Raw genomic sequence first — 14552 nt, 5'->3', positions numbered from 1 at the left:
CCGAGCCTTTTCGCGTTGAATGTACCCGTTCGTATTGTTTTTCTTGCGGTTCAATAGCCGTTCGTGTGCTTAACTTGTCTGTCCGGCCGTTGTAGATCGGCAGGTGTTCAAAATTGCTTGGACTCCAAGTCCTTCGTGTGTGTGTGTGTGTGTGTGTGTGTGTGTGTGTGTGTGTATTCAGGTGTGTGTGTGTGTGTGTGTGTGTGTGTGAAGGTGTGTATGCTTCAAAGAGAGCAAGTAAGGTGATCAAGAGAGATTGTCCTGCTTGTGGAAACTAAGTAGATAGTGTATAATCTGTTGATCCAGGTTGATCTTCAATAGGCTACTGGCTATCGAAAGAAGAGAGAGAGAGAGAGAGAGAGAGAGAGAGAGAGAGAGAGAGAGAGAGAGAGAGAGAGAGAGAGAGAGAGAGAGAGAGAGAAGAGAGTGTAATGTAATTTTTGTAATTAATGGTGAAATGAGAGAGAGAGAGAGAGAGTGAGAGACGTAAAGTGAAAAATAGGAAGAGAGAGAGAGAGAGAGAGAGAGAGAGAGAGAGAGAGAGAGAGAGAGAGAGAGAGAGAGAGAGAATAAATGAAATGAAATGTTAATAACGTCTTCAGAATGAAAAATGACGTATACGATCAAAAGGTATCAATGTGGTGGATCTGAACATATTAGATAAATATGCTACGGAATACTCCACTACTCGATATGATCTAAGCAGCTGGTTGAGATAGAGAGGGAGGAAGATAGAACCCTAAAATGGATAGAGAATTTTAACATCGTAGGGGATTATCTCAAGAGACCTTAAAGCTCTATCTGACGAGAGTAAAGCTTAAGACCTGTCAAGAGAGAACCAGAAACGAAATGAACCGTCTTTAAAAGACCAAGTTAACTTTTGGGATTGCAAAGTTACAATGAATTGGTCGTTATGCAAACAACATAAAAATTACTCTGGAATCTTAAGCTACTCAATTGTATCAAGTAGTAGCTTGATTTGACAGTGCTTTTAAGAAGAAACATTGCGTTTTTATTCATTCCCTCAGCAAGCTCATTCTCACACAGTGGTGTCGTCATCAAGGTGGGTAATCTGCATTAGTCCTACAAAAAGCAGTTACGTTGAGGAGTCTTAGACATTATACTATTCGTGATTTTGATGACTATAATAAGTACTTGTATTCTGAGTGTGTTTGTCTGTCACTGTATTTCTATAATGTGTGTGTGTGTGTGTGTGCACGTGCATGCGTGAACAAGAAAAGAAAGAGGTGGAAACAAAAAGAGACTATATAACACCAAATATTCACTATAAATCCAAATAAAATATACATAAAAGTATCTTTGATGTACCACAACCAATTTAAAGGCTTTTCATGAGGTAAGGATGCTTAATGAAGAATGGATTGGCATGTAAACTTTCATGACAAGTTTCTTACAATGTGTAGATATTTGAGTATTAGACAATGGATTAGACTAGAATATAAAAATACGGAGTAGTATATGATGACATAGGTAAAATGAGGGGAACTAGATGATAGGGTTGGAGAGGTAGAGGCCGAGGCTATCAATATTAGTGCCTTTTCTACCAAAAAAGCCAAGGACTTGTGGGCGAATGATAGTGCCCGTCGTGCCATCTGGGAGAGATGGAGGTGTAGTTGATGATCCGATTCCAAGAGACAATACACCTATGCCATTGGGATCCCCTGTGAAGTGGCTGGCGTCACTTCCCACGGTGAGAGAAATGTCCACAGAACTAGGTGAAGGGGAGGTAAAAATGAACTGATCGAAACACATGAAAACTATTTTAGCAAATTGTCGGCAGTTATTTAGGAGAGAGCAAAGAGAACAATGAACATAGTGTGACCCTACAATGTTTAAGTAAGGATTTAAAAAATTAATTACTAAAATGATTTAAAACAATAGTTACTAATTATTTGTATGATGATCTGAGGAAACAATAGTTCATCTCACATTTCCAATCCATTTAATACAGGGACAATATATAGATCAAAAGCTTAATGAGAAGAATTAGAATAAATGCCAAGGGGGGATGCCTCTCAATTGCAAAGCTTATCATTAAGTGCATGTGGAGTGATGCTTCAATATGGGAAGAGAAAGGATGAAAAATACCTCACGAGAATCTCCCTTTGCAGAGCCATGGAGCTTGGTGGTGCCATTGCCATACAAAACTTGAATACCATTGAGAATATCACTATAGTAAACCAAAAGTTGTACCACGCCGCCATTGCTCCACCCATCATCAAAGGCACCACCACCAACACCACCCCACGGTCCGACTATGGCTGCCGACATTTTCTAGGATAATCAAGTAGAATGTGTATGATGTAAAGAGGCAAAAAGCTTTGGAAATTTGCAACTCACAAAAGTATGGCTACAGGAGATCAGACGTCCCCCCCTTTTATAAGAAGGGGAGTGGACTAGTTCTAGGCCGGGCAGCTCGTGCAAATGCCAAATCGCCCTTAGTTTGAATCTGGTCAACCGTGCATGCATATTGTAGGCTTGCGGTTCGAATGGCCATGTGATTGCAGACTAGTCAGTGCAACAACGCAGGAGAACCATGCCGAGAGAGAGAGAGAGAGAGAGAGAGAGAGAGAGAGAGAGAGAGAGAGCCTGATAGAGAGCGAGCGAGAGCCTTGTCAGCTACACATCGGCGGATAAGCCACTCCATCCCTCCCTCTCTCTGCGCCCGCCACCCCCTGCGTTGCACCCTCCTGAGAAGCGGCGGCTCCTGCGATGCCGAACTGGGTGGCAGAACTTTCGTTGACAGTTGGGTATAAATTAGTATGTTACCGATATCATTTGTGATTTGACTTTCAAAAAAAAAAACTAAGATTACGTAATAGAGATAAGGATGGGGAAGGTGCCTGGTGAACACCTAGAGCCTTCTTTATGAAAAACTAGATCTCTCTCTCTCTCTCTCTCTCTCCAATTTGAATTCTAAACGAGAAGTCAAATCCATTTCGGCAAAAGGGCAGTAATTTTTGTGACTTCTATCCTTTCGTCTCCATCAAACCTAAGGAGGATTGTCATACCCTCTAGACTTGAGCACATGGCGCTTTGGGGACGATTCAAATTCAAGCCCATAAAATTGAGAAGTCAAATCCATTTCAACCAAAGGGAAGTCATTGACTTTCATCCAAGTTCTGCCTACACTTCACCCTAGGAGGAAAGGATATATTCTAGTTACACCATATTCATCAAGTGCCTAGTCTCATAGTGATTAAGGAACTAACTTTAGCCTTGGTGTCCTCTTCATGTAGACAATAGATATCTTGTAAGGCTTTGTACACTAGACTGGACACTATGGTAAGAAATTCCATTGTTTCACAATTGCTAGATAATCAACAATCAAACTATTCGTAGGAGCATTAGGTCTTCAATACCAAATTCATTTGCACATGGGCATAGAATCACATACTGTTGCTGATACCTTGCAAGCCTGGCCTCTAACTAAGCAATTATGGCATCTTTCTCTACCAACGTCTCTTACAAACTTGCCACACTTTCTCCTTGGCCTGTTTCCATCTCCATTATCTACTGGTGATCCTTTGGTAGCTGTTACCATATACATGTGGTAGTGATGTGTATGAACACACTAGGACTGCCGGGGCATATTTTCCCTCTTTAGGAGGTTTTTTCCCCCGTGCATTGTAAATACACCCATCACTCTAGGGCTATCAATCTTTCCATTGCACACTAAGTAATACACTCTCTATTTTGTGCCTTGAGCTTCCTTTGTCTTCTCCAAGCTGTCTGCGTTTCTCTGCAACCCTAATTCCAATAATTGGTACCAGAGCAGGTTGCGTCCTCCTGAGCTTAGTCGTCAGCAGCTCTAGCACACGCCCGCTCATTTTCTTTTACTTCAGTGAGCTTTGGCGAGCGTTCGCAGGTTGAGAAAATTTTTGGGAGAGCTCGTAGAGCTTAGTTTGCTCAGATTTTTTATTCGGGCTCATTTCGGCCTCCGTTTCTGCTACAGGCAATACTGCACAGGCTATTTTGTCATTTTGTGCAGAATTTTTGTTAGTGCCGTTTTTTGCATAATAGGTCCTTACAGTCTTCTACGGTTTGTGCTATATAGCACTTGTTGTTCCCGCTTCGTTTCTCCTCTTTTCGAGCAGTTTTCACATCAGGTGCAGCATTTATCATGGCTGACAACAACACAAATGTGTTCAAGATGTTTGCTGTTGAGGACAGATTGGATGGGGACAATTATCCTATGTAGGCTTACATGATGCAACATGTTCTTGTATCAAAGGGCCTCTGGAATATTGTGCAGGGCATTGATGTACGTCCTAGTTCTGAGGATGTAGGTGATGTTGAGGATGTTGCAGGTCTAGCTGCAAGGATTGTTGTTATTAGAGTTAATTTGCACACGGCAGAACAAGCTCGTTGGGATGTAAAGGATGCACAGGCTCATGCATTGATTGTGTTGTCTGTGAAGCGCACCATTGTTCCTCAAATTCGTTCAACAAAATCTGTAAAACGGGCTTGGGATATTCTAGCAGGTCTTTATGCAAGCCGCAATTAGGCTAAAATTGCTTTGCTACGTAAAGAGATGAAATCGAAGATTATGCATGAGGAAGATGATATGGATACTTTCCTTGCTGGTGTCAAGGGTATCAATGAGAAACTTATTTCTCTACAGGTGAAGTCATTCATATAGTTCCCTTGTGCAGACTATTATTGATACCTTACCAGATTCTTACCAGACTTTTGCTAGTACTTGGAGACTTATGACCCAAGGAAATCGTGAAGTTGTCAAGTTTGATGCATTATGCACATTGTTGTTCCAAGAGTCACTTTCTAGAAAAAACAGGACTCGGGCAGCGTGCAGTTGAACAGGCTTTTATTGCTTCTCAAAGAAAAGATGGTAATAGCAATGCAACCACTTTTTATGATTCTGCTGCGAGTGGAAAAACTTCTGTTTCTAATGCTTCTGCTGGCAGCAATTCATCTGGAAATTCTGGTGATAAGGGAAAAAAGAAGATGCGTTGCCATTATTGTAAAGCTAATGATCACTTGATCAAGCAGTGTCCTAATTTGAAGGCCAAAGAGGCTAAGAAGAAAGAGGGTGGTTCCACGGCAAATGCTTGTTACACTACAAATACAACCATTGTGGAGTCTTTTGTGAAAGAAGACTGTGTTGCTGATGTTGATACAGAATGGGCTTTCAGCGCAGAGTGCACTTACAATCTTGCTGTCCATGATGCATGCATGTCAGTTGCTGCAGATTCACATGTGTGGTATTTTGACAGTGGTGCTACAAAGAACATTACCTCACATCGTGAATTGTTCACCTCTCTTGAGTCTGTCCCTCATGGGAATTCAGTCACTTGTGCCAACAATGCTCATAAGCTCACTTCGTATGACAAGTGTGGATAAAATTTTACAAATGCAGTTGGTAAGGGCTATTTCAGATGCAAAACTTTGGCATGCCCGTTTTGGTCATTTGAATTTTTCCAGTTTGTTGCGTTTGCAGAAATCTGATATGATTACTTCTTTGCCGCCTCTTGAAGCACTTGTCAAACATGTTTGTGAAGACTGTACTTTGGGTAAGATGCAGCGTTCAAAGTTTCCAAAGGATGGTTCAATTAGGGACACATGCATGTTGCAGCTTGTGCATAGTGATGTTTGTGGGCCCATGCAAACTCCGTCCTTGGGCAATTACCTTTACTTCGTGACTTTCATTGATGATTACTCCAGGCATGCATGGGTATTTGCACTTAAAGCGAAGTCCAAAATTTTTATGTGCTTTAAACAATTTCTGGCTATGGCTGAAAATGTCTCGAAATGTACTATGGGGCACCCTCCGTTGCGATCGAGGGGGGAGTATATGTATGAATTTAATGCATTTTTGGCTAGTCATGGGATAAAACACCAATATACAGTGCCTTATACACCTCAACAAAATGGTGTTGTTGAGAGGAAAAACAGATCACTTATGGAAATGGCACGATGTATGGTCAAAAGTCAAGCTTTGCCGCATTCTTTTTGGCTTGAGGCCATCAAGTGTGCCACTTATGTACTAAACAAATGTCCTACGAAAGCTCTGTAGTCTATTACTCCATATGAAGTATGCCATGATAGCCTTCTATTGAGCACGTGCATGTTTTTGGCTGTTTGGCATATACTTTGGTGCCACAAACACAACGCAAAAAATTGGATATGATAAGGCTGTCAAATGTGTTTTTGTTAAATATAGTGCTGAAAGCAAACATTACAGGTTGTATCATCCGCAAAGAAAACATATTCTAGTTTCACAGGATGTAGTGTTTGTGGAAGATTCTGTTCAGCCCTTGCTGTCATGTACTAGAGACAATAATGTAAGCTCACATGACATTCATGACACTTTGTTGCCTCTTTTTAGTGGTGGAAATATGAATGTAAATTCCAATGAGGCAAATGTACAACCTATGGGGGTTTGTAAAAATGTTATAGATCAGCCCCAGATCAGCCTATTACTGATGCAGATGTACATGATGAGGTCGAAAGGGCTGAAAATGAGCAGGCTAGAGGTATGCCAAAATGGCTGGTGCATACATTGCGTGATAGTAAATTGGATGCACCTTTGTCTAGTCGTACTCGTTCAGGCTCTCGCCATGCATCTTATGCATCAAATTGTTATGCTTTGGCTGTGTCTAGCTTACATGATGTCAAGGAACCTCTGTCTTTTGATGAAGCACAGAATTCAAAAAATTGGATGGCTACCATGCAATCAGAATATGATGCACTTATAGAAAATGACACAAGGACTTTATGTGATTTGCCTCCTGGAAAAAAAGCCATTGATACGAAGTGGGTTTACAAGTTGAAACGCAAGCCGGATGGTCGCCATAAGGCTTGACTTGTTGCAAAGGGTTATGCACAACAAAAAGGCATAGATTATGAAAGAAGCTTTTGCTCCCACTTGTTATATGACTACTGTGCCTTTTCTATGTGCATTCGCAGCTCATTTTGGTTGGGATGTACGTCAATTAGACATTGTTACTACTTTCTTGAATGGTGACATATTTGAGGAAGTTTATGTAACGCAGCCTCGCGGTTTTGTCAAGAAAGGACAAGAGGAAAAGTGTACAGATGTAAGAAGGATTTTTATGGGTTGAAGCAATCTGCTCGTGCTTGGTATGAGAAAGCTGACACTCATTTGGTCAAACAATGCTTTTCGTAACAGTCCAACCAAAAGCACATTGTATGTAAAGCGTGAGGGTGATGTACTTCTCATTGTGGTTCTTTATGTTGATGATTCGTTGATCATTGGACCAAATGAGAGACATATTGCTGAATTTAAGGCTGATTTGAATGCTACTTTCATGATGAAAGATTTGGGGTTGTTGCATCATCATTACTTGGGTATACAGTTTAAGCAGTATGATGGTGGTATTGCCTTGTGTCAGAAAAGTTACATAGAGACATTGTTATGTAAGTTTGTACTTGAGGATTGCAAACCTATTGACACTCCCATGGAAACAAGTTTGAAATTGAATCTTCATGATGTTGATGATCCTGCAGATGTCCCTCTCTATCAAACTGCTATTGGATGCCTCATTTATGTATGCAACATGAGGCCGGATATTCAGTTTGCAGTCTCACAGGTTAGCAGATTTATGCATAGCCTAGGGTCTAAGCATTGGTAGGCTGTCAAGAGGATTTTCCGCTACCTTAGTGGCACTTTACATCTTGTCTTGTTTTATCCCAAGGGGAGATCATTGCCGCCATACTTACATGCTTTTTCGGACTCAGATTGGGCTTGTTGTTTTGACACACAAGTGTCCACAAGTGGTTTTTGTCTCATGCTTAGCAGTTCATGTATATCATGGTTGAGCAAGAAGCAACCTACTGTGGCCACTTTGAGTTGTGAGGCTGAGTACAGGGCAGTCTTCACAGCTACGGTTGAGTGTGTGTGGCTCAGACGCCTTAAGACTGATTTGGGTGTTGGACAGGACACTACCAACACTATCTACACTGACAGTCAGAGCGCATTGGCAGTTGTGAGGAACCCAGTTTTTCATGCTCGTGCAAAGCACATTGAGGTGCATTACCACTATGTCAGGGAGAGGCTCTTTGCAGGAGAGATCATCTTGGCTTATGTGCCAACACAGGACAACCTTGCAGATCTTTTCACAAAGGCATTGTCTCGTGAGAAGCTCGAAGCTTTCCGCAAAAATTTGGGCTTACTCCTCTTCGTGGACTGATCATTTCCTCAAGGCATGGCACTTCCCTTTACTCATGTGCCAGCTCTCGGTCACCGCATCACTCCAGGGGGGATTTGTTACCATATCCATGTGGTAGTGATGTGTGTGAACACACTAGGACTGGCGGGGCATTTTTTCCCTCTTTAGGAGGTTTTTTCCCTCGTGCATTGTAAATACGCCCATCACTCTAGGGCTATCAATCTTTCAATTGCACACTAAGTAATACACTCTCTATTGTGTGCCTTGATCTTACTTTGTCTTCTCCAAACTGTGTGCGTTTCTCTACAACCCTAATTCCAACAGTAGCAGCAGGATGGACCTTTTTCCCGTGAACCATAAGTGGGAAACACTCTAGAGTCATCATGCTACTATTTTTTCCCTAGGATGCCCAAATCTTGGGGGATTCACTATTAGTAATAGGGGCATGTCACCTGCATGCATCAAAATTAGAGAAACCCCCTACGTACATATCTTACATGCTAACCTACCCCCTACATACGGACAAGATACAGACGTTCTCGCAATGAGACATCCCCCCTCATACGGATTTTGTACGGAATGTAATGACCCACTATTTTATGTATACTAGTAACTTAACAATTTTAGAAGCACATGCTTTTGCAAAAATACATGTTGAACTGCAAATGAAAAAAAGTGTAGTGACAAACCATGAAAAACAAAAAATATAATGAATAGTAAATTAAAATATACCAATCGATTCAATGTAATTTGTCAAAGAATGGACATCATTTCCCTTGTAAATTGATACAAACCTAAGTCTCAAAACAAATGATACTAGCCACCTACTCAGTAGGCTTCTCATGTGGGATTTAAGGCACATATATGAAAAAGATTGTTCTCTAAATAACAAATAATGGCATGCTCATAAAAAACCATGGAAAACTTCACTTATTAATTTAAAACACATTACGAAAGGTGTTAACTTATAATTTTTTCTCTAAATGTATATCTATTTTATTAAAATCTCTCTCTCTCTCTCTCTCACACACACACACACACACACACACACACACGAACACACACACACACACATCATGTACCAAACTGTTTCTATTCATTCTAAATTTTGCAAACAATGTGTAATAGAGTATTAGAACTATAAAATAAAGGTAAACTTAAAAGTCTCCTGGTTTTTTGTTTAAAATTTGAAGCTTTTGCTAAAAGCGTTTTTGTTTCACTTTAAGGCAAGCCTGCAATCAAGCTGGGTTATTAAAATTCAAAGGATTAAAGCCAAAACTCTTGAAGAGAAAATTGAATAAACAATCTAAGTAACTTTTGTTTAACAAAAGAACCAGAGTCTAGAGACCAATAGCAAGAAAAGAACAGAACAAAAGTGACTTCATATGAAAAGAACCACTAACCAATGAATCGCAAAACCAATGATTGGGTAGAAGATTGTCCCAAGCTCTCTGAGGCTCATCATTTTCTTCCTCATCATCAAAGACATCATCAGAGGAAGGGGACTGTCAAATACAAGTAGCACTAATGTCACCAATGGAAACAAGTAACCAAGCCTCTTTCTTTGTGATAGCAACATTTTAGATAGAACTTACAAAGGAAAACATTTAGGATTGCAGAGCCTGCCAGACTGCGCTGAAGCTGCCGCGATGGACAGGATAAGATAGGTCATCACCTATTAAAACATCAAAATAATCTCACATGAACACCATATACAATTCATAATACAAAGAAGAATTCTTCCACAACAATGCACATACACAAATACATTTTTTACGCACATGCCTACACATAAATATCATATATATGCACATGCCCATGCATATATATCTATAAATACATGCATTTATAGACATTCATGTATGTCTCTATGTGTGTATGTAAATGTATGCACTCATTCAAATGAGGCCCTACAGAGAATACACCTTCTACCTTGCACTGAAGACATGATAGCTCACTGTACTCGGATTATAAACATACCACTGAAATCTCAATAAGAACTTGCGGAGACGATGCAAAACATGCAAATCAGATAGCACTTGAAATGTTTTTGGCATAGCTCACACCATTACTTGGGATTTTGTAGCTTCATGCATAGGTAGGCGTAAACTTAACAAGTTGTAGAGTTGTAAACTTAGACAAGAGCACCTGTGCATCAATGACTCCCACATCATTGCAACCAATCAAGTGAGTTATAATTGTAACTTTATTCCTCTGAAGAAAGAAAGTAATCAACCCAAAGGTACATTGATTATATAGTCAGTGCAACAACTACAACAGAAAAGTTAAAATCCAATCCATTTCACCTGATTTCGTACAAGGATTTGTAGACGGCTCTAACGACCAATCTTCAATCCAACCTTAAATCTAGCTCTGATAGCTTTAGGTTAAGAATACCACCATTCAGACAATTCTTCAGTCTATCAGAAGGCTAAGATAGTCGATTTGGACATTTCACTCAATGCAAAGAGTTCAAAGCAAGCTTCCGAAGGGTGGAGCTAGCTTTGCAACCCATAGAAGTCTACTTCTTGCTCAACATCTCGTCAATTGACAGAAACCCTAAACAATAGCGTCGCAATAGTCCATACCACTATATGTAACATTCAAATAGAAAGTCCATAAGAAAGAACAAAAAACAAGTAATAGAGGCCATGGGAGTGAATTTATGAGCCATAAGAGATAGTAAGGTCCCCACTATCCAAGTTGACTATAAGATCAAAAAGCAATGGGAACCCTTGTCAGGAGAGTTATACTAGATGGTGGGGCAGGGGTGAACATCCTGGGAGAGATTTTTTGACAGAAACTTGGTATCCAACAAAATGGCTAATTAAAGAGTGGTTCAAGCTACTAGCCTTATAAAGAACATGAAGATCAGAGTAGTAAAAGCATCTTCATAGAAGCTGTACATTCTCACCCACAGACCAGGTGCAAAGAGTGATCCCCCCTCATCCTCATCCCCCCCCCGTACCTGCAACCCCTTGTTTGTGGCCTCCCGAGAAGCTGCGGCTCCTATGAAGCTGAACTGGTGGTAGAAGTTTCATCAATTATGTTACCTCTATCATTTGTGATTCACTTTTAAAAACTAAGAGACATCAAGCAAGAATCCTTTATGTAAAAGAGATAAGGATGGGGGAGGTGCCTTCTTGGTGAGCACCTAGAACCTTCTTGATAAAAAATTAGCTCTCTCTCTCTCTCTCTCTCTCTCTCTATATATATATATATATATATGGACGATTTGAATTCTAGCTCATATAAACAAGAACTAAAATCCATTTTGATGAAATTGCAGTAACGTTTTGTTACTTCTACCCTTCCGTCTACATTGGACCCTAGGAGGATTGGCATACCTTGTGGACTTGAGCACATAGCACTTTGGGGATGATCTGAATTTAAGCGCATATAACTGAGAAGTCAAATCCATTTCAGCAAAAGGATATTCACTTTTGTGACTTTTATCCTTGTGCCTACACTTACCCTAAGAGGAAAGGTTACATTCTATTTACATTGTGTGATTCAGTTACACCATATTCATCAGGTGACTCGTCCCATAGTGATTAAGGAACTAGCGTGAGCCTTGATGTCCTCTTCATGTAGAGGTTTGGTTGGCACTGCATTTTGCTAGAAAGGGAGGGTGTAAGCGAGGCATTTTCTAGCCCATGTATTGGGGGAAACTTTACAATTTTGTGTTTTATGGCTCAGGCAAAAATTATAAAATTTTGGCTTGTTGAATTTCTTTGACAACCAAACTCAACAATCCAATGTTGTTTGTGTGTAGCTCAACCTTGATGAGCTCAAAGGTCAAACTAATGTTCTTTGTGCATAGGTCAGGATTAGTGAGCTTAGAGGTCAAAGTTGCATAATTTTGCAAGTTGGCTCTCTCTCTGTCTCTCTCTCTCTCTCTCTCTCTCTCTCTCATCGGAGTACCAGAGTTTGAGCTTGTCAACATCTACTGGATTGGGAGCATGGCCAAGGGCTTTTTCAAGTAGATTTTTTTCAGCTAGCAAAAGGCAACATGTATCCCCCATTCCAGCAATGTTTTCTGTGCCTTGCAGTCTACTATCTTCTTGATCTTTTCTCTAGCATTTTCCCTTTCCTCTCTCCTATGAAAAGACTTTTAGAGGCCCGTCATGTAGGCATAGGGAATGAAAAAAACAGTCTTGGACTCTATTATGATTGAGTCGCCTTCAGCTTTCCTTCTTCTTCTTGATTTTTGGTTCCATAGGGAGAATACTCTCTGGATTAAATTATGTTACTTCATTGAATGGAGACGTCCTATGTTCCAACATGAGAAAAATGTATTTCATCTATTGGGAACTTTTTACTTGGTGGTTGAATTATTTCCAGTGTTTGTGTCTTGGAATGTTTGAAGAAGATGATGGTGTGCTATAAAAAGTTATGTTATCAATATCATTTGTGATTTTCTTTCAAAACCTAAAAGACACCTAGAGAGGATCTTTTATGTAAAAGAGCCTTAAGGATGGGGGAGGTGCCTTCTTGGTGAACACCTAGAGCCTTGTTTATAAAAAAATTAGTGTGTGTGTGTGTGTGTGTGTGGAAAATTTGAATTCTAAACGAGAAGTCAAATCCATTTTAGCAAAAGGGCAGTAGATTTTGTGACTTCTATCCTTTCATCTGCGTTGGACCCTGAGCACATAACGCTTTGGGGATGATTCAAATTCAATCCCAATTAATTGAGAAGTCAAATCCATTTCAACAAAAGAGAAGTCACTTTTGTGACTTTTATCCTTCTGCCTACACTTGACCCTAGGAGGAAAGGTTATATTCTATTTACATTGTGCTATTGAGCTACACCATATTTCATCATGACTAGTCTCATAGTGATTAAGGAATGAACCTTAGCCTTGATGTCCTCTTCATGTCGATGGAAGATGTCTTGTAAGGATTTGCTTCACATGACCTGACAGTACACTAGACTGGACACTTTGGTTAAAAAGTCCATTTTTTTCACTTACTAGATGCTCAACAATCAAAATATCATAGAAGCAATAGGTCTTCAATAATAATTTTATATGCATATGGGCATAGAGGCACATATTTTTTCTCATACCTTGCAAGCTTGGTCTCTAACTAAGAAATTCTGGCATCTTTCTCTACCAACTCCTCTTAAAAACTTGCCACACTTTCTGCTTGGCTTGCTAAGTATGCCCCTTGTGTTTCCATCTCCATTATCTACTTGTGATCCTCTGGTAGTAGCAGCATGATGGGCATTTTTATCAAAAGTGGGCACACTCTCCTCGTTGTGATATTGCTCTTTCCATGGGCACCCCAATCCAATTCCAACATTCATATGATGGTCTACCTAGTTTACACAATGATGCAAAATGTCTTCTACAAATGTAAGCTAGATGAAGTACATAGCCACTGACTGTTGTGTGGCTAGGTGCACTCGTTTTGGATAAAATGCTTCAAGAATACCCTTGCTAAATCTTTGTGTTGTAGATATGAGAGCTTCAAAGGGGCACTCTCCTTTGTGTTTCTAGAAATTTGAGATAGTCTATCACACCCAAAGAATCTAGGACATAGCTTTTTCACTTCCTTGTAGGATAAGTTCTTACCCTTAAGGCCCTTTGGCTTGTGGTCCGCTGCATTTGTGAGCTGCAATAATTCTTGTCCGACCATATAAGAGACTCTCCTCTTGTAGAATGCACTATGGTTCTGCATGGTCTATTTCTTCACCCATGTTTGGCATAGCACATTTTGTTTCTCATACCTTGTAGGCATGGCCTCTAGCTCAACAATTTTGGCATCTTTCTCTACTAGCTTCTCTTGAAAACTTGCCACACTTTCTCCTTGGCCTATTGTTAGTGATGCCCCTTTTGTTTCCCTCTCCATTTGAAGAAGTCTTGCTTCACAAAGGACCATTGTCTTCGTCAATTTAAGTGCAAAAAGACTTTGCCTAGGAGCCATGCTCTAGCAAAAATTCAAACCCCAAACTCAAAGATAAAGAAAAATAGACTCATGTTGGCTTCTTCCTGCCATGCCAGGAATCTTTGCCTCCCTCATCAAGTAAAGGCATGATAGAAAAATCTCTCACTTGCTAGCAACAAGCCTTGCCTTACCTTGCCTTACTAAAACTGGATAACTTACCTTGTGACAAGCCTTTCCGTACATGACATAGGTCAGAACAAATTTTGATTTTGTAGCCCAACTTTGGGTGCTAGTGCCATTGTGAGGCATCCATGCATGTTCAACCTGTAGAATTTAATCTATTGGGATCCTTACATCCCATCTCAAGAAAGCCCCAATGTTTAATTGAATGCAAAATTTAAAAATCTACTGGGATGCTTACTTCTTGTCTCAAGAAAGCCCCAATGTTTAATCAAATGCAAAATTTAAAACTCTACTGGGATACTTACTTCC

At 40.1% G+C, this 14552-nt stretch overlaps 1 protein-coding gene across 2 annotated transcripts; it reads right to left on the bottom strand.

The window, feature by feature from the left end:
- Positions 1-1250: 1250 nt before the first annotated feature.
- Positions 1251-9892, bottom strand: LOC147460821 (jacalin-related lectin 10-like). Of its 2 annotated transcripts, XM_086499590.1 has the most exons (3): positions 9767-9892; positions 9575-9676; positions 1251-1758 (listed from the first exon to the last, which is right to left on the bottom strand). In XM_086499590.1, exons 1-3 carry the CDS (start codon positions 9776-9778, stop codon positions 1507-1509), a joined length of 366 nt encoding a protein of 121 aa, XP_086355716.1. In that variant the 5' UTR covers positions 9779-9892; the 3' UTR covers positions 1251-1506. The 2 variants fall into 2 exon arrangements, with proteins under 2 accessions (XP_086355716.1, XP_086355708.1); XM_086499582.1 differs by lacking the exons at positions 9575-9676; positions 9767-9892 and adding an exon at positions 2110-2347.
- Between the last annotated feature and the right edge of the window lie 4660 nt (positions 9893-14552).

This window comes from Adiantum capillus-veneris, chromosome 3, assembly GCF_014529385.1.
Source record: "Adiantum capillus-veneris isolate H3 chromosome 3, ASM1452938v2, whole genome shotgun sequence".
NCBI lineage: Eukaryota > Viridiplantae > Streptophyta > Polypodiopsida > Polypodiales > Pteridaceae > Adiantum > Adiantum capillus-veneris.
The sequence above is the reverse complement of the archived record's forward strand: the minus strand, read 5'-3'. Positions and strand labels throughout refer to the sequence as shown.